Source organism: Sphaerodactylus townsendi, linkage group LG02 (assembly GCF_021028975.2).
Source record: "Sphaerodactylus townsendi isolate TG3544 linkage group LG02, MPM_Stown_v2.3, whole genome shotgun sequence".
Classification (NCBI taxonomy): domain Eukaryota; kingdom Metazoa; phylum Chordata; class Lepidosauria; order Squamata; family Sphaerodactylidae; genus Sphaerodactylus; species Sphaerodactylus townsendi.
The window spans coordinates 88928843-88949630 of NC_059426.1; the positions used below are offsets into that span (position 1 = coordinate 88928843).

General features: G+C 42.3%; 1 protein-coding gene across 11 annotated transcripts in view; it reads right to left on the minus strand.

Moving 5' to 3' along the window:
* DENND5A (DENN domain containing 5A) overlaps positions 1-20788 on the minus strand; it is a 73015-nt gene that overhangs the window by 40375 nt on the left and 11852 nt on the right. For 8 of the 11 annotated variants that reach the window (XM_048486411.1, XM_048486414.1, XM_048486413.1 and 5 more), the window contains exons 2-6: positions 15746-15817; positions 15074-15183; positions 13064-13724; positions 7629-7816; positions 2723-3040 (exon numbers count right to left, since the gene is read on the minus strand). In XM_048486411.1, coding sequence (XP_048342368.1) covers positions 2723-3040; positions 7629-7816; positions 13064-13724; positions 15074-15183; positions 15746-15817 — 1349 coding nt within the window. The remainder of the gene's footprint in view (positions 1-2722; positions 3041-7628; positions 7817-13063; positions 13725-15073; positions 15184-15745; positions 15818-20788) is intronic. The other 3 variants (XM_048486412.1, XM_048486420.1, XM_048486422.1) reach the window with 1 other exon arrangement.

Sequence of the window (20788 nt, forward strand, 5' to 3'; positions counted from 1 at the left end):
TCTTCACTTTAGTTTTCTCTCTTCCTTTTTTTAAATGTTAGGTTTTAAATTTTGTATTAGGGAATGAGAAAGTGTTCCAATTGCAATTTTATTCAGGTGTTCTTTTCTCCCTACCACAGACTGTGTATCAAAGTGTTAATTCTTTGGATAGAAGACTCTGAAGCTGCTTTGGTTTGAAGATTCTGAAGCTGCTTCAGTCCAAAACCTGCATTCACAGATGAAGAAAAGGCCAGTTAAAGAACACTGGGTATGGATAAACAACTAGGTATGGGTAAGTAACCTGTACTTACTGATGTTTTTGACAAAAAGGGGGGGCTGCCTTACAAACAAATAAAGCAGTAAAATCATACCTGTTCAATACTGATAGTCATTAAATGTCTTAATAACAAAGGTAAAGAAACTGATCTGTTCAATGCTACTTAAATCAGTCACTACCATTATGTGCACTGCTGGCCATATATAAATTTATTCCAATGGACAGACAGCTGCCCTGTTTACCTCTTTCAGGGTTGGAAAAAATGTTGTGAAAGCCTTCATTCCGGTCTCTCTGCATACTCCAATCCCAATCTGAATTGGATCCAAGCAGATCCAGGAATAAATTTCCCAGTATGGAACTCCAGGTGCACATCTGATCAAAACTCCTTGAGGCACTGAGTGACACCAGGATTTTGTAAAATGTCAATCAGCCTTGAATGGCTTCAAAGGATTTGGAGCATAGCTGTATTTAAAATCACTATTTTGGAATGGTAATTTACATAAGGATGCAAGATTTGTTTTCACTGATCTGATCTAATCTTGAAAAAAAAAATCGCCCCTGCCAAAGGAACAAGAACCAAAGTTTACTAGCTAATTATAGCCAGTTTCCAGTTAATCAAGATTAAACCTCTCTAGCATAAATTTCAAACAGAACAATCCAGATGTGGATTATTCACAGCATAGTCACTTCAAAACTGAATGCTTATTCTTACAATTCCCAAGGTTTTCTTCACTCCACAAGGATAAATACAACAAAAATATTCTGACCACAAAAGCAGAAATAAGACATATGAAAAGAAAGTTACCGGTAAATGCGGCTGCAGTTCAAACAGTGCAGTGAGGAGAGAGAGACGCACAGAGAGAGAATATGATAATAAATGTAATATACTATAAAGCCAGAAACAGTCACAGTTCAGACAGTTCATCATTCAGCTTCCACAATTTTAAAAAAGTTCAGACTGTACTGCACTACACCTGCAAAAACTTGCAGGTCACATACTTAACAACATTAATGAAGTCAAATGCATTTTGGCTGCTATCAGACATCACACCGAACTGCAACATACAAACCATTATTTCCTTAAATCGTAGTCTACTGAAGTCTAAATGCAGAAGGATCCAAAATGGGTTTTTGATACTTGCTAAGATGGTATCCAAAATTATGCTTTGTGCCTCAGTTTTTAAATTGCGCTTTATTATGACATCTGACTGCAGAAATACCGGGCCGGGGAGAAGGGCTTTATTATGACATCTGACTGCAGAAATACTGGGCCAGAGAGAGGGGCTTCAGTAGCAAAAGAAAGCAAACATCAACAAAAAACTTTGCTGCTCCAGCTGCATTTTTAAAAGTTCAGACTGTACTGCACTACACCTGCAAAACAATGCAGGTATTGTTACTGCTTTGTCAAAACGTGTCCTCTCTTTTTCACCTTCTTTCCATGATTCTACCCTGCTGTTGCAGTGATTAGAGGATCTAATTTGAATCTGGAGATACAGGTTCAAATCTCCAATCTGCTGTGGAAATTTGTTGTGTGACCTTGAGCCAATCACACAGACTCAGACTGAGTTCCCTCACAGGGTTGTTGTGAGGATAAAATAGAGAAAGGGAGAATATTATAAGTTACTTTGTGTCCCCCACTAGGGAAAAAAGTGGTATATAAATGGAGTAAACGTATAAATAAATGAATGATGATGCATCAAGCAGGAATGCTGTCTCTAGCATCTCCAGAGGGGAAACTTAAAAATGAAAGGGGAGGGGAATACTGTATTTATTTTGTTTCAGAACACAGTTTACGGAATAAATGGAATTGGCTGGACGGAAAGGGTAGATGACTACTCTCAAAAGCAAAAGGGTAGTAAGGGCTGTGAAATATTTACTTTATTTCACAGTTTAAAAGTTCAGGAATTTGATGAAGCCGAAAGACAGAATATGGGAGGAGGCAGCTATTCCTAAACCAAATGTGAAGAGGAGAAGGCTTGGCTTGCTACAAGCCTTCTCCCTATCCACCCCTCCCCCCATGCATTGCAGTTGACCAACAGCAAAGGAGCCTGACAATACCAAAGAGATTGCAGCAGCCTGACAATCAGCAGCCTGACAATACCAGAGAGCAGCCTGACAATACCAGAGAGATTGCAAATCATCCACAGATACTTAGAAGTGGGGAAGGATAAAAGCAGAAGACCACCTGGGCTCTACAAACTAACTGTTGATTGATATGTACATCAGGTAGACCGCTGAGGGTTTGTTTTGTTTTGGCAACAAACTGATTTGTACAAATCACAGTTGATTGTGATGTCTGAATGCAGCTTCTACTGCTGCAGCATCTCCCTCCATATTTCTCAGGCTCAAGGGACTGTTTGGAAGAAAACCAGGATTAGAACTAAGCAGCAATATCAATTATCAGTTGAAATCGCAGATTGATCTAGTACTCGTAATTAAACTACCATAAAATATTATATAACTTACCTTTTCTAAGCTCACACCTGTTCTTTTCACAAGTGCTTGGAGCCTTGCTATGGTTTCATTTTCTTTCAATAGTTCATAAGAATTGATTGGTGACCCTGCAATGTTCCCATTTCTTTTATCAGAGACTATGTCACATGTCCTGAGACTTTTCATCTTGGAGGCACTTTCACTACAATGCAAATTTCCCTCAGGTGAAATCCCAAAAGCCATGAGGACCTCTGAGACTTCCTGAATGAATTCAAGTTTATTTGGAAATTGAGGCAAATCTTCTGGCAGCTCAACATAGTGGTTGTCTATGTCAACAAAGCACAGGTTTGCCTAAAAATTAGTCAGAATAAATATAAAAGCAATTATTAGTAGAATTAAAATATCTGTAACATGTACAATATTAATAACAAGTGGGAACCCACAAGAAGCTTGTGGAAGCAGCTATCCTATTCCCCACACCTTTGCTCCCTCCCCTCTCCCCTTACTTTTCTTAGTCTCTCACTCTTTCTCCATCCTGTCATTCTTTTACTTACTATCACCCTCCTCCATGCCTGTCACTTCCTCTCTCTTTCTCCCCTCAACCTATCACTCCCTTTCTGTCCCCCATCACCCTCCTGGCCTCCCACCTGCTTTCTCTCTCCCTCCCTCAGCAGCAACAGCAGCAACAGCAGCAACAGTGCTCCAAGCCACCCATCTGCTCCCCCCCCCCCCCCGCCCGCCCAGGGCTCTACAGCAGCAATGGTGGCAGCAGCTCTCCCAGAATCACAATGGATCTCCCAAGTACAGAGACAGTTCCCCTTAGGTTACCAGCTCCAGATTGGGAAATTCCTGGAGATTTGGGGATTGAGTCTTGGGAGGGTGAGGTTTGGGGAGGAAATGACCTCAGCAAGGTATAATGCCATTGACTCCACTCTCCAAAGCAGCCATTTTCTCCAGGTGAAGTGACCTCTGTCATCTGGAGATCAGTCTTGCAATGGACAGGAGGCTATCCTGCCCCAGAGGGAAAATCAATCACTCAAATGAGACCATGGGAATGTTGCTCCAGCATCCAATCACCGAGGAGGAGGAGGAGGAGGAGGAGGAGGAGGAGATGTTGGAGGGAATAAAAGAGAATAAAGAGTTCTTCTTGGAGCAGTGACATCTCAGGTCTGGCTCAGGAAAAAGAGGAGACAGAGTGAAAGGTAACTCTGCTTGCTGTGTGGTAGAGTGGTTTAGCTCTATTGCTGGGGGAGAAGAAAATGCTTGATTGTTAGGCCTGTCTCTGGTGATGAGCAGATACTGTAAAATTTAGTCTGCCTCTGGAGATGAGCAGGCTAGTGTAGGTGGAATCCTGTGTGTGAGAAAGGATACAACCTAGTGCAGTGATGGCGAACCTTTTTGAGACTGAGTGCCCAAAGTGCAACCCAAACCCCACTTATTTATCGCAAAGTGCCAACCCGGCAATTTAACCTGAGGTTTTCATTTAGAAAAAAACGGTTGGCTCCCTCTCCCTCCGCCCCACCCGCTCAAGCAGGGACCAGCCTGCTCTAGCCTTCAGCAAGTCCCGCGCGCACCGCTCTGTGCCTCTTTAGCATCTCTGCCTTCTCTGCGCCCCCCCCCCCCCCGGCAGCAGCCACATGGAGCACAGGCACCAAGCCCATCAGCTGAGTCCTCCCTGCTCACCACGGTGCACACACGTCATGCTCAGTGGCCCAGGCCACCCTAGATGCGTGTGTGTTGGGGGCTTTTTTCCACCCCCACATGACAAACTCTGTGTGTGCGTGCCCACAGGGAGGGCTCCGAGTATTACCTCTGGCACCCGTGCCATAGGTTCGCCATCACTGACCTAGTGGCTAGTCAATAAAAATCTGTCTGTGCCTGAAAGCATTGTAGAAAAGTCTGACTACTTTTTGAAGTCATAACCAGTTTAAATTTTTGTATCTCAGTCGGGTTTTGACTTTGTCTGCCTGGAGACATGTGCTGCTGGTTTGTTCCTTTAAAACCAATCTGAAATAAATGAATCTTCTTAGTAGTTTATACACTAATCTAGCCAAAGTCTATGCACGCATTACCTCTAGATGCCTGGAAGGTTTATAATATAAAATGAACCTAGATCCCGAAAAACTTAGGAGGCTGTGTGTGTTCTCCTAGTAGGGGAAAAAAGGCTTGTCATAAGTTGTAATTCCGAGTGATCTCCAACTGGAGGTTGGCAGCCCTAATTCCCAGGAGGAAATGGCTGCTTTGGAGGGTGGAGTCTATGGCATTATACCCTTCTGAGGTCTCTCTCCAAGCTCCATCTCTCAAATGTCCAGGAATTTCACAAACTAAAGTTGGCAACCTTCCTACCCATCAGCCAACCAACTTTTATTTGCCTCTCTGCTTAAGTTTCATGTCTCCTCCTTTCCTGCAGCTTCTGCCTTGGAAAATTAGTCTTGCTCCACAGTGGGGACCAAAGGAGCCTACATTAGGCTCCTCTCCTCCTTATTATCGGCACAACAACTGTGTGAGGCAGATTAGGCTGAAAGTACATGGCTGGTCAAAAATCACCCTGTGAGCTTCCATAGCAAGATGGGGATTTAAATCCGGGTCTTGCAGTTCCTGTAACCACCACATCAGCTTTCATAGAGTATATACTGTTGAAAAGTAGCAAGCAGCCAATACCAGTCATGAAATTTGGGTGGTATTAAGTCACCCTGAGGCTGCTGCCAGGTCTAGGGTGTCCAGTCTCCAAGTAATACCTGCAGATCCCCTGGAATTGCAGCTGAATTCCAGACAACAGAGATCTGTCCTCTTGAGAAAATAGCTGCTTTGGAAGGTGGGACTCCATGTTGTTATATCCAGCTGAAGCCTCTCTTCTCCCCAAATGCTGCCTTTCTCAGACTCCAACACAAAATCTCCAGGAATTTCCCAATCTGGAGCTAGAAACCCTAGCCAGGCTTTGCCCCAATGAGTCCTCCTTCAAGGCTAAAGTAGGCCCTCTTGCTTTTACTGGCAGAGCCAAACCTTGGAATGCTGTGTCTGCCTAGCAACAGTCACTGAGATAATCTGTTGCTAAATGCTACAGGCACTCCTTTTATCATTTTCAGGTTTTTTAAACTGTCCAATGTATTTTTTCTTTTTGTTTTAGATTTCAAATTTTTCTGCAAATCAAGGACCCTATTCACATCTGTAGAAAGTTGTCTTGCCCGTTCACAGATCCATTCACTGGATTTGAGTATTTTGCTATTCAAATATAAGATACACAATGTTGAAAAAAGAATATTTCAATACAAAAGTGGGTTAATCACCTAACTACCTGCAAGATTAAATTACCTTTCTGGGATGCCTGTTAACATTCTCTCTAGAACTAGAATCATATCAAAATTATTTTCAGTGACAGAACCAAATTGTTATGGTTTTATACAAACAAGGCCATATCTTCTAAAAGATTCAGTGGAAATGAACACATTCCACTCCTTTCAGGTTCACTTGACTCAGAAAGGAATGCAATCATCATTTCCAAAAAGGCATGTAAAAACAAGACACAGAATTGTCTATTTACTCAGCAGTAATTCCATCACTGCACCAAGCAGGTTAAATAAATATCTTAAATATTTGTAAACAGTAAAATAACCCAAATCCCCTGGATAGACTGAAACAAGACTACACTTCCATTTTATTCCTGGAACCTTCCTAAACTGTCAATTCAATTAAACTAGCGAAGCATTTTTTTAAATCGAAAAACAGGTATACAGGTCTGTAAAAAAAACAAACCCAGAATTAATGAGAAAACAGAAATTAGTCAAACATAATTAATCAGACATAGCGAATATACACAATATATACCCTTCTTAAAGAGAGAACAAACACAGAAGGCGGACCAAGAGACCTATGCAGTTCAATTAATTTTATAAGTCTTAAACTGCCAGATAGGGATTATTGTTTTTAAATAGAACTGGAAATTTTGAGGTGCTCTCAGCAATAGTTTAAGGCTTCTATTAGAACACTTATTTAATATGCTTCAGTATCATTGTTGCATTGTTTATTGGATATATTTGCTCTCTGATCAACTTGTTTTTCATATTTTGTATTGGCCTTGAGTCTCAAAGAGAAAGACAGGAGATAAGTGAAGTTGATAACAACAGTAATACACAGACACTTTTGTTCACCACTATTACATATAAGATTTAGACCACCTAAAAGCAAGCCAGAAAACCTTTATGTGACTAAAAACTCCCTGAACTTCCTAACCTCCATCATGGTAATATCCTACCATGAGAGGTTGCTAGGATTGAGATAATTAATTTCAAGGCATTGAATTGTGTGGCACCAATGAACACGGTTGAACATATCTGTATATTTAATACTACAGAGATTCAACATCCCAATAGTTTTAACTTGTATTTTATGTACATTTCTAGCCTTTGAAATTCCAGCTTCAAATTTATAGCCCAGCCCAAAGGACGGAGGCAGTAGAGTGGCAGCTGGGGATGGTGCCCCAATGCTGCCTCCAAAAAGGCAATTAGTGGCACAGGTGCTGGGGGAGAAGGAGAAACTCCTTTCTCGCCCGGAAAAGCCCATAGTGAAAAATAACTTATGCCACCTTGTGCTGCTGAAGGGGGGGGGGGGGTATTCCTTAGCCAAAAGTTCTTTAGGAAAAGTCCCCTGGAATGCCCCTTTCTATGCTGGTGCAGGCATTTGCAACACTGTGGTGGCTGGCCACCAAGGTAAGTTCCTTGGCACCAGCATCCATGCCAGTTTGCACAAGCAGCTCTTCTGCCATTTCCAATGCAGTTTCAGACCCCATTTTAGATTGCATAGTTAAAGTTTGATTTAAAGTGTCAAAGGTTTTAAAGTTTGAGGGCAATGAACCTGAAATCTCTGGCACCATCTATAATCTCTTATAACTTTTTATACAATCAAATGAACCCCCAGTTCTGGACAAACCTTTCCACCATACCTCTTGGGGGAGTTCCAGTTTAGAGCGATCATCTAGCCCATTTGAGTGCAAGCCCATCAGATAAGGAACAGGAGCATCTAGAAAGTGTAGGAGAGAGGCTGGAAGGATAGGAACATACACATGCTGCCACTGGAAAGGAAACATCAGTGCTGTGATTGTCTCTGCCACCGTCATCAGTCTCTGGTAATCTAAAAAAAACCAGGAAAACAGTCAAAGAATTATCTTCACCAAAAATCTGCAATATTTATATTTTTATTTTTATTCAGAACGTTTCTATGCCACCTTTTCATCCAGATCAGGGTTCCCAAGGTGGCAAACATTTATTTGTTTGTTTTATTAGATTTGAATCCTGACATTTCCCAGCCAGGGTTAGTCTCAGAGTGGCTCATAATAACATAGTAAATACATAAGACACATCACAATAAATAATGTTTAAAATACAAATATATATATTTAAAACAATTAAATATCATATATAAACACAGACATATAAATATACTAACAGGAAATAGGACTAATTAAAGTTAGCGAAAAAATGCCAAACAAAACAGAAGACAGTAGAGGAAGCCAGGTGACTCTTCCTGGAGGGGGTTTCTAAAGAAGGTCCTTTTACCACCTCAGATGGCAGGGACCCCTGAAACAGGTCATTTGAGGATGACTGGAATGGTTGGGTAGGTTCATATGGAAATAGGCTAGAGTTGCCAGCTCTGGTTGGGGAATACCTGGAGATTTTGGGGGTGCAGCCTGAGGACAATGGGCTTTGGATACAATGCCATCATCTATCTTCCAAAGCAGTCATTTTCTCCAGGTGAACTGATCTCTGTCACCTGGAGATCAGATGTAATCCCAGAGCTCTTCCGCCACTTCCTGGAGGCTGGCAACCCTAAAGTTGTCCTTAAGATATACTGACATCTAGCTACATAGAGCTTTAAAACGTAATAAAAGCACCTTGAATTGGGGGCAGAAGAAAATTGTCAGTCAGTGTAGATCAGGGGTAGGGAACCTGCGGCTCGAGAGCCGCATGCGGCTCTTCTGCCCTTGCACTGTGGCTCCACAAGCTGAGCCGCTGGCCCCATCCTTGCCCGCCCTGCAGGCAGCAGGGTGGGCGCACCAACTGCCCACGGTCAGCTGGGCCGTGCCGCGGGCTTCCCCTCTTGCCCGCCCCGTTGGAGCGGGGCGGGTGCTTTCCCGGCGGCCGGTGAGGCCGAGCCACCGGCTTCATCCTTGGGTGGGCGCATCCATGCGCTTCTCAGAATGAGCGAAGTAAAAGGTTAAAAAACCCCTATATATATAGTGTTATCTTTATTTTAAATGTCAAAAATTATTTGCGGCTCCAAGTGTTTTCTTTTCCCGTGGAAAACGGGTCCAAATGGCTCTGAGTGTTAAAGGTTCCCTACCCCTGATGTAGATAGAATAAGGCTGCAGTGATATGGTCTCTATGATCCACTCCTGTCAACATTTTGGCTACAGCATTCTATACCAACTGTAACTTCCAGACAAACTTCAAGGGGAGCCTCTCATAGATTACACTGCAGTAGTCTAAGCTAGATGTTACCGGGGCATTCATCAATATAACTATGAAGCTATGCTGCAAAAATAAAAGACTGAACAACACAGATTCTAAAAATTTCTCTACAATGATTAAAGACAAAATTAAACATGATTTCTCTACAGCACACAATTACAGGATGAAATAATGTATTTCGAGAACAGCTAGAAGAAGGAGGAGGAGGAGGAGGAGTTTGGATTTATACTCCCCCTTTCTCTCCTGTAAGGAGACTCAAATGGGCTTACAATCTCCTTTCCCTTCCCCACCGCCACAACAAACACACTGTGAGGTGGGTGGGGCTGAGAGAGCTCCGAAGAGCTGTGATTCGCCCAATGTCACCCAGCTGGCATGTGTTGGAGTGCACAGGCTAATCTAGTTCCACAGATAAGTCTCCACAACTCAAGTGGAAGAGCACAGAATCAAACCCGGTTCTCCAGATTAGAGTGCATTCACTGACTTTCTATTCCAACATCACATCACAATGCGGGCATATGCGCAGGGAAGGATGAAGTCCATAAGAATCCTCTACAGGTGTGTACTGTTCTTACAATAAAGTATGTTATATATTTAGTTTTTGCATAACACATTTTCCTTAGTACTATTATTACATCAAAGGACTGCCTTGGATCCACCAGAACATTACTTCAGATTGATTTCCACCCACAGATAGCAGTTTTGTCACTTCCTCCCTTCTGCTGTATCCCCAAATCCTACCCCCCCAAAAAATATTGCTGCCTGGGAACAAGAGATCTTTAAGAGTAGCATTTCAGGGGACATTTGGGACTACAACAGGGAAGGTGAAAAAGTCATGCACGGAAATGCTCTGGTAGATCCAAGTCATTGAAATAATTCAGAGGTGGTTCACTTACACCAGGGGTCCCCAAACTTTTTAAACAGGGGGCCAGTTCACTGTCCCTCAGACTGTTGGAGGGCCGGACTAAAAAAAACTATGAACAAATTCCTATGCACAGATGATTGTAAAATGTTTCATTTCACCTTTCAGCCTTTCTGTCATGGGCTATTTTTAGAACAGTGACCAAAGTATGTCAAGTACAGGGTGGGCTCCAAATATTGTTGGGGAGGCTGTGGAATACCTTCCCCTGTTAAAAAAAAAAAGCAGACCTTTCCCAATGAAACATTCCATCTAACCCAGGATCAGGTATCTTCCTGGGTTCTTTCCTCCCTAGCAGCCAGCGAGCGATTCGCCTGCCTGGCTGATGCCAATGGGAGTGAGGCGGAACAGAAAGCCTGAGAGCAACACATGGAGTAGCTGAGAGGGAAGGGCGGAGCAGGCGTTGCCACATGTAAGGTTTCCAACTCTGGGTCAGAAAATTCATGGAGATTTGGGGGTGCCATCATGTAACTGCAATCAACAGCCGTTGGGGCCGGTTCCTCCTCTCCCTCGGGCCCCCACTGCACATGAATGGAACCATCGCCGCCATGCCTGGCGGGCCGGATAAATGCCTTCAGGGGGCCACATTTGGCCCCCGGGCCGTAGTTTGGGGACCCCTGACTTACACTGAAAGTTTTAACCAATTCAGAGGTATCACAGGAACCTCAAGAACAATTAGAAAATCACCAAAATTTAATATAACTTAGAAAATCAATGAAGTCTGATTATCCATGTGGATACACATTCTTTTTATATAATTTTTAATAATTAATGAATAAAAAATTGTGAAAATTAGCAAGACCATGCTACACATTAACTTCATTTTGAAAAGGAATCTTCAAATAATGGGAAACAATACAGTGAAAACAAGCTTAACAAACTTACAACATACAGAAGACTTGTACATTTCCCTTAGTTCTTACCAGCTAAGCTTACCATCTTGCAAGTTGCTTAAACATCGAGAAGCTAAGCATATATAGACATTGAAAATGATACTTTAAAAACAGCTGGGATAGATATTCACAAACCTAAATGCAATATACACCCTGAGACATGGACAATATATCCCCCACTAAACTTTCTCTTCTTAGACACAGTGTGAAACAGACTTTTCTCTGTGATAACACCTCTGAGGATGCCAACCACAGATGCAGGTGAAACGTTAGTAACAAGATCCATCAGACCACGGCCACACAGCCCAGAAACCCACCACAACCAATTTTCATTATTTTTACACTATATCTAATATCAAGGTGTTTTTATTAGCCATTTAATTAACTCCAGTACCTGAATCAAATATATCTTCTAAACATATAATGGTGACATTCAGCCCTATAATATTTATTTGGTTGATGGGTTAGAAAATTTCAATGTTGCCTATCATGGGGAATCAGCCCAAGGCCATTAAAAACAACAACCAAATTATAAATTTAAACTCAAAATTAGAAACCTAGGGGGTTTCTGCATGGGCTGAAAGCAACGGCTTCAGCCCGGGTAAAACACCGTTTTGGCGGGGACCCTTCCCACTGGCGCCGCTGCCAAATCGATGCAGCAGCGCTCTGTGCCCGCCAAAACGTTGTATTCAAAACTCACTTGGCGAGCGCGTTTTCCTGCAAACACCGGCTTCCATCCGCTGCCGTGCCCGAAACGCCTCCTTATCTTCTGCTGGCAGCCACGTCGCTCTATCGTCGCTCTGAGGAGGGAAGGGGACACGCCCCCTGGTTTCCGGTGCTTCAGCCATCGCTCTGGCCATGGGGGCGTGTCCCCTTCCCTCCTCAGAGCGATGATAGAGTGACGTGGCTGCCAGCAGAAGGTAAGGAGGTGTTTCGGGCCGGGGAGGGGAATACGCAGCTGTGCGGAGCTTGCTCCGACAACTGCGCATCCCATGGGGCTATTTGTGCGAACGGCCCCAGAGCCTGCATCGGCATGATTAATGCCGATGCAGGCTCTCTCCCTTGGCTGTGCAGAAACAGCCCTAATCGAATAATTGAAAAAAAATAGTGCTGCCTCATGACTGGAAGCCTCCTGATCAGAATGCAGTAGATACTGTTTGAGTAACAAGCAGAAGGTATATCATGACTATGGACTATGGGCATGACAGGTGTATCTCCTCATCATTTTAACAAATAAAATGAGACTACATGTAAAATATGTCACTCCTCTACTGGGAACATAGAAATAGAAAAATAAAAGTCTATTTAGCAAATAGTCCAATGGCAAACAAGGAGAGTATGTGCTATCAAAGAAGCCTACGCAACAAGAAATTCCACTGAGGACCAGACTACATGCTATGCTTTACAAAAGGTCACCAAGGAGTCTTGAAGCTATACTACAACTGCAAGTCTCCCATGGCAACTCCTATGAAAAAATACAGCAGGACCCAATTTGGATCAGGGTTGTTGTATGAGGGAAGACAAGACTCAGTGGATATGACAGTAATACTAGGAAAAGTTGAAGGGAGCAGGAGAAGAGGGGACCCAACATGAGATGGATTGACTCTATAAAGGAAGCCACAGTCTTCAGTTTGTAAGGCTGTTAATGTTAGGACATTCTGGAGGACACTTAGTCATAGGGTCACCATGATGGCACTTAAAACACACAGAGAACCCTATAGCTATGAGTACAGAGAGTGTACTGGACATTTTTAGAAGTCTCCTCTCTTCCTTCAGATTTCAAAACAAAAAGAAATATACTCTGTATCACAGTTCCTGAAATATGTGAAAAAAGTCTGATTTAAGGACTATCATTCTACATTGATAAAGCAGAAGATAGAACTAGATTTCCTCATTCTAGCCACTACCTTATTTAAGGCAAAAATATGTATTTCAGTATGCGGTATTTTTGGATGCTCATTTTATCCGTTTCGTTGATTCTATTTGAGATACATAACATTTACTATTTCTTATTAAATTTCTATTTTAATTACAGACATTGATGATAATTTAAGCATTGTCATGACTGACTAGCAGCTACAAAAGAAAAGGATATACTTACGCTGTGAATAAAGTAATATCTGAAATTCCAAAAGACCACAGGTAAATAGTTGAATCATATTCTCCACACCAAGTAATTCAATGACTTCTTTAATTGGAAAGTCAAATAATGGCAACTCATTGGTGCTTGGCCTCTGGCAGATAATTGGTCCATAAACACCTGAAAACTTTAGAGATCTCCCTGCTGGAGGAAGAGGAACTTCATAGAGTATGTTGTAAATGAAGCTTTCCAAAGGTAATGGTGGTGGTTGAGGTGAAGTTACAGCTCTGTGTAGTTGCTCAAGTACTTTTCTACATGCCTTCATGAAAGACATTGGGGTTATCAGACAAATGCACTTAGAAACATATAGAGTGTCCCTACTAATATCATATGAGTTAAATCGCTGTAGCTTCGATACAGAGGTGCCATTACAGCCTTCTATGGTGCTGCAGCTATCTTTGTCCTTTGTTGGCGGGGTATGAAGAATATCATATTCTGCATTGTGCATATGATACAATGTCTGCATTGCACTACAGATTTGTTTGCTGGTAACTTCTTCATAAAATGTGAGCGAAAACCCAAATGTCCGTGAGCCATCTTCACGTGTGATGATAAACGAATGGAACTGAGGTTCTCTGGCATCAGCTTGTGTCTTGAAAGACAGACCCTTGGGCATACATAGCTGAAAAGAAAGATTGAACAGAAATGACATAGCAATTCAGTGATCAATAGCTAGCATAACAATTTTACTTTCAACCTGTTTAAAGGTTCAGTTGTAATGGAGCCAAGTCAGAGACAAATTTATCCTGTATAAACTCCACTGAAATAAATTCCAACAGACTGCACAAATTATGTGCAACATAGTAAAATAAATGAACTGACCTTTATTCTGTCCCAGAGTTTAAGAGCCACAAGCTCTAATATTCCAAGGATGCTTCTGTCCTCACAATGAGGTACATATTAAAGGTTCCAGAATGGTCTTTCCCTAAAATGTTAGGTATTGCTAATGTACAAGAAGAAAAATGTGCTCATTCAGGTGGAAACTCACAGTGCCATATGCACTGGAGAAATGGCAATGGCCACTGAAGAACCAATTCCTGACATCTTGCATCACAACTGAGGACAATCTCATAGGTGCCCAGGTGTCATCTAGTCCTCATTCTTATTCAAGTGTCACTATAAAACTAGGTGCAACAGTGAAAGATTCACATGCTAAGCACAGAACTGTGTCAATCTTATTAAAAGAATCAGTAGAGTGCAATTTTAACCACAAAAGGTATGAACAGGTAACACATGTAAAGCCCTCTTGTCTCCTGTTAACCTTAATCTCTAACCCTCTTGCATCCCAGTCTCCAAGTGGATTTCACCCAGCCAAGTATGCTTTAGGTGTAAGAACTTGAATGAGTGGGAAAAAATAGAAGGGAGATAACACCCTGATTTGGATGGCCAAACTAGCCTGATCTTGCCAGAGTCGAGAAGCTAAACAGGGTCAGCCCTGGCTAGTACTTGGATGGGGGGCCACCAAGGCAAACCACTTCTGTTAGTCTCTTGCCTTGAAAACCCTACTGGCATAAGTCAGCTGTGACTTGATGGAACTATCAAGATGTAGACAGAGGGAAGATTACCGGTATTCATTTCTGATCTTCCTTCCCCTAGATGGGCCAGGGGCTGGAAGAAAATAAGGAAGTACACACTGTGGTTAAGCAATTTGGAAGGATTGGTTTGGACGAAGAAGTGTACAAGCAGAGACATGAACATACTTTATGGAATTTTGCTTGCACAAGATTTTGTGCAAAACCTAGCACTTTCCCCCTGTATACTGAAATTTATTGCACAAGATCTTGCACATGCAGAAAGTGTGGAATACAATAAGTTTGACTTAGCCGAAGCAGCTGTCAGGGTTTTTTTCCCCTTGTGTTTCAGTGTGTGCAAGAGTTCCAGCACAAGAATGGAAATTTTGCACTGGGTCTAACCCATTACATTTGCAATATCCTATTTTCTAAATTAGCATTATGAATACAAATAACCAACCATTCCCACTGCATCTTGATCAAAGGGATTCCATTCAACATTTTCGGGATAACGAGCAAGAACTTTGGACTTAAATGTGCGTCTCAGTGGAGTCTGTTCAAAATTTTCACCTGAAAAATTAAGGGGAAAGAAGTCCATCACAATATATCCACTTCATACATGTCAATATAGATGCCAGAAAGCACATTATTTAGTAGTAATAGAACTGAGAAGAAATATTTCCTTGAAGAGAAACAGGAAATGCAAAGTAGTGATTAGCAAAAGAGAGTAAGTAGCATGAGGTTATAACACTGGCACTGACTTGCATACAATTACCTATCTGTGCCTTTCCAGCAAGTAAACCAGAATATTTTATTGGCTTTATGTGTTTCAAAAATGTATTATGTATGTGCATGTTTACATTTGCTAATCACAACAAATCTCATTTTAAAATGATTCGGGAAATGCACACATAGGTAAGAAATGCAAAACTTAAGCAAAAAGGTTTAAACACACAATAGACCAATTTCAATAGTTTTATTTTGTACTTAAGTTTTGAATCCATCAGACGATGTTACTGAAATCAGCTGTGAAGGGAAATCCAGAAGGCACAAAATGGTAAAGGGACAGAAACACTAGCAAAGAAATATCCATATGGATCAAAGTTTTGATTTTTCCCTGTTTTTGTTTTACCTTCTGCAGAACTGGAAATGAAACGGCTACCACCATCTTGGGCTTTAGAGGCCTGTATATACTGGCATAATGCTATATAACAAATAAAAAGAAACTGCATTATAATTTAATAGTGTAAACTCTTATTGCAGCTATAGATCTGTTTCTAAACAACTCTGCCAAAATTCAGTGAAATACGGCAAGTTGGACACAATATTTGCATGTTTTAGAAGAGGTATAGAGGATAACTTCTTCAGACTACAGAAAAGTTATGATTAAAGTACTGGCAATTCATATACCTTATGAATGCAAATACTTTCTAAATAAGAAGAAAAAATTTGACTCCAAAAATAAAACTTTGTCACTTTCAATGAATGAATAGGAAAATGAGTACACAGAGAGTTGACAGCTGCTATAACAAAAAGGCAAAATTATATGAAACAACATGATTCAAATAAACTCAAAGTATTTATCCCCACCTGCAAAATTGGATGGGGGATGCCCCATTTATTCTCCAGCACATTATAATTAAATGGAAAAAAGGCTGATTTTGTCATTGTTGCTGTGTTTTACTCTTTATTAATGTAAAACTACTCCAAATTACATTTCTGTGTTAATTCAAAGAGCTTAGGGAAGCTTCAGAGAATACGAAATTGTTCAAACACAACACGATGGAATATATGCAATTGCTATGTGCAAGAGTTCCAATTGTAAAACTGATCACTAAAATGAAGGATTCTGGGAAATAAAACGGAATAATCCTGTATTCTACATGGAATGCTGCTCAGAGGAAGGGCTAAATTTATTTAAATATTTATTTGAGACTGTATGACAGAAACAGAGACTGACAACTACAAACAGAGATTGACAACTACAAATGTGAGGATACTCTTTTCTAAAAAGCACATATCACAAATGCCACCCCCATTCAGCACCATCCTCACCATTCCAACCCCAACCCCCACACACTCTTTTTATACCAGCAAATCAACACTTCTCAGGTAGGGTTGCAAAATATCGAACAATTGGTACTAGTCTACTTATATAATGTTTGTAACCATTTGAACAAAAGTGACAGGCATCACTCTTTGCTGGCTGTGCCATCTTTCCTACTCAGGAGAGACAGTCACAGATATGATAGCCTGCTTTACCACTGTGCAACATAAATTCCACAGAGTGGGAAAACGGTCCATTGGCACTTACTGTGAAGGGCCTTTCTCCTGGTAGGTCGGAGGACATCGCGCTGGGTAGTTCTCTTCCTTTAATCGGGAGGCACTAGTTTTTCTATCATTTCCTCTTTCCTTGATCTCCTTCCTCTTGGTCACCAATATCGGATTGACAGACATGCAGTATAGACACATACTTACACAACACATGTTAACTCTGAAAAACGTAATTAACTTGATAACTGTGCTTAGCTGAGAATAGCCTAAATTTGACACAAAAAAAACTATTTACAACCATGCTGAAAAATTTTGTCTGACAGAACGATAACCTATGAGTCATAGAAACTAAAACAGGAAGGGCCGAGATGTCCTCCAGCCTACCAGAAGAAAGACCCTTCATGGTAAGTGCCAATGGATCGTTCTCCTGGAGGCGAAGGACACCTCGCTAGGACCTATCAAAGCAGCATCCCCATCTCTACGGGTAGGTTAACAGTCTCCTGAAACATGGTGCAATGCTCCAGTACCGAAAGCAGTCCGATAGGCTGCCCATAACTGGATTTTATAGTGTCACACAAAAGAAGACGTGGAAGACCACATTACTGCTTTACAGATGTCCTCCAAGGACATCTGTCGCCTGAGTGCAACATTTGTTGCCGTGCTGCGAGAGTAAGCTGTAATCTCTGAGGGTACTGAGAGATTTGTGTTTTTGTATGCCTCAGCAATACACAATTTTAACACTGCACTAATCGCTGCAGTGGACATCTGCGGCCCCATTTTTGGATGGGAGACATTAATGGACATGGTGTCAGTTTGCCTGATGTGCTCAGTGCGTAGAATAAACATTTTTATAGCTCTACGCTTGTCTAGCTTATGCCACATCTTTTCCCTTTCTCCCTTTGGTTTTGGAAAAAATACAGGCAAAACAATCTCTTGTTGTAGATGAAAGGTTGAACATACCTTAGGTCTAAATGCGGGGTCGGTATGTAATACCACCTTATCTGGATGAAAGGAGCATAAGTTGGTGCTGATGGATAAGGCCCTAATCACAGAGACCCTTCTAGCTGTGGTGACAGATATGAGGAAAAGCATTTTCATTCTTAGCCACCTAAAGTGGATAGATTTGATTGGCTCAAATGGGGATCTGGTTGACCCTAGGAGTACTGTATGTAAATTCCACGAAGGGCAACGATGAACCACTGGGGGTTGCGATTGACTTACCCCTCTTAAAAACCTGCGAACATCTGGGTGTCTAGAAACTTGTGTCCCTATGGTATCATACCACCCCGTGGACATGGCAGCGAGTTGTCTTTTAAGAGTAGAAACCTGTAAACCAGACTTGAAGCTACCCTGAAGGAACTTTAAAATGTCCCCAATTTGAGGGGCCTTGAGGAATGTCCCTTTGCTTACACCATTTGACAAACACCTTCCACGTATTGTCATAAATTTCTATGGTGGACCCTTTTCTGGAAGCTAAAAGTGTTGTGATTACTTTCTCTAAACAACCTTTGGCTTTCAGCTTGGACTTTTGAAGAGCCAGGTGGTTAGATGTAAATGCTCTGGTTCCAGGTGCCAAATTGGGCCCTGAATCAACAGATCTGGCCTGTTCTGGAGAGGTGACAGTTCTTCCTGGGCTAGTTCCCTGACGGTGGAGAACCACGGTTTCCTGGGCCAGAAGGGTGCCACAATGATTAGCGTCGTCCATTCCCTCATCAGTCTGCATAGCAGATTTGGGATGAGGGGAATTGCAGGAAAGGCATATAATGTGCCCCTTGGCCAGGGACCCACCAAGGCGACTGTTAGAGCAGCTGGATGAAAGTAGCAGGTCATAAATCGTGGCAACTGGGCATTTCCTGGAGATGCGAAGATATCTACAAGACGCTTGGGAAACTTGTGCGTTATCTCCCGGAAGGTTTCTGGATGAAGCTGCCATTCTGCATTGGATATTTGTTGTCTGCTTAGCCAGTCCGCCTTGGTGTTCAGCTCCCCGCTGATGTGTTCCACTCAGATTGATGCAAGATGACTCTCTGCCCACTTCAGGATCTTGTTGGCTTTTTTTTTTTTGCAGAGCTTTTGATCTGGTGCCTCCCTGGCTGTTTATATAAGCCTTTGCAGCTATATTGTCCGTTCTTATGAGGACATGTTGGTGAAGAATGGTGAGGCCAAAGTGTCTCAGGGCCAGGAAAACAGCACGCATTTCTAGCAGATTGATGGGCAGTTGGCTTGCAGATCTGGACCACTTCCCCTGAACGATCTGTGAGCTCCCAAAGGCACCTGGTGGGCCACTGTGAGTAGAGTGCTGGACTAGATGGACTCTGGTCTGATCCAGCAGGCTCTTTCTTATGTTCTTATGTTCTTATGATCTGACAGTCCAGGGTGGCTGGTGTCCGTGAAAATTTGGACACTGGTTTTGATCAGGTAGGGTTTTCCCTGGGAAAGATTAGTGCTGGATGCCCACCACTTCAGGCTGTTCTTGACTGATGTGGGCATCACTAAGTGCTTCTCTTTCTTCTGTGCTATGTCCAGCTGGTATGGCCGCAGAAACAGTTGAAAAGTTCTGGTGTGGAGTCTGGCCCACTGAAGATTGTCTATCATTGCAACGAACAAGCCGTGCAGGCTGGACAGGGGCATGAGGGAAGACTTCTTGATTTTAATTACTTGCCTTGCTGCATTCTTTATTTTTTGAATCTTGCTTGTTGGTAAGAAGAGCGTGTTTTGTGTAGTATCTATGATTGCCCCTAGATGCTCCATGCACTGAGAAAGGATGGTGATACTCTTTTTGATGTTGACCAGGAAACCGAAATGCTGGAGTGTCTTTTGAGCTTCGCATACGTCTGCGTAGGCCTTTTCCTCTGAGATGGAATGAATTAGAAGATCATCCAACTAGGGGTGGACATGTATTCCTCAATGACATAATTGAATCACTGGAGGGAATAGGACCTTGGAGAACACTCGCGGTGCTGATGCCAGTCTGAAGGGCAAGGCTCTGAACTGCAGGTGATGATCTCCTACTGCAAACCTGAGGTACTTGTAGTGCGCAGGGTGAACTGGGATGTGGAGGTATACCTCAGTTAGGTTTAGAAGGTCAGAAACTCTTCCTCCCAGACAGAAGCCAAGATGGTTCACATGATCTCCATCTTGAAGTGATGCAGTCTGATGTGATGGTTCACGTAGCATAAATTCAAGATGGCTCTCCGCTCTCCGCTTCAGCACCATGAAGAAGTGGGAATATATACCAGTGTGCTTCTCTGAGTCTGGAACAGGTTCTACAGCTGGGATAGTTCTCACATTCATTATCGCTGCGGATGTTCTGGCTTTCTTGTCCGGGTGGGTGATGAATGGCAAAGGAAAAAATCGGGGGGGGGGGGGGGGGGCTGGCAAACTGTATGACACAACTGTTTGTTACCACATCCCTGGTCCAAACATCTACAAAAGTATGTTCCAGTGGTGCTGGAAATGGAGCAGCCGCCCCCCTACTGGAATGTTTGAATAGTCAAGATCTGGGAGCCTTGTAGGGTATGGTGAATCGGATTTTGTAAGCAAATAAATAAAGCAAGTAGAAGAAAACAATTCCACTGATGTTTTTAGGTCAATGTCATATCTCACTATGAATGTCATATCACACTACCAAAGATATTATGCTAGCAGCTAGTGTATACTATACTACTATCTAATAATTTAGTCACAAAATAAGGACCACTGTTCTGAAAACAACGGAGTCTAATGACAGTTTTACAAGAAACTTTTCAGTTTCTCGACCCCATCCGGGAGTGGGGGGGAATCCACCAGTGGAAGCGATGTGTGGTTGCACCAGAGGATTTGGCCTCTCTGGGGCACTTGCCCTCCCCTAGCAGAGGGACACCACACAAGATGCTGTGCCAGGGTGCCTGTATCCCTGCCA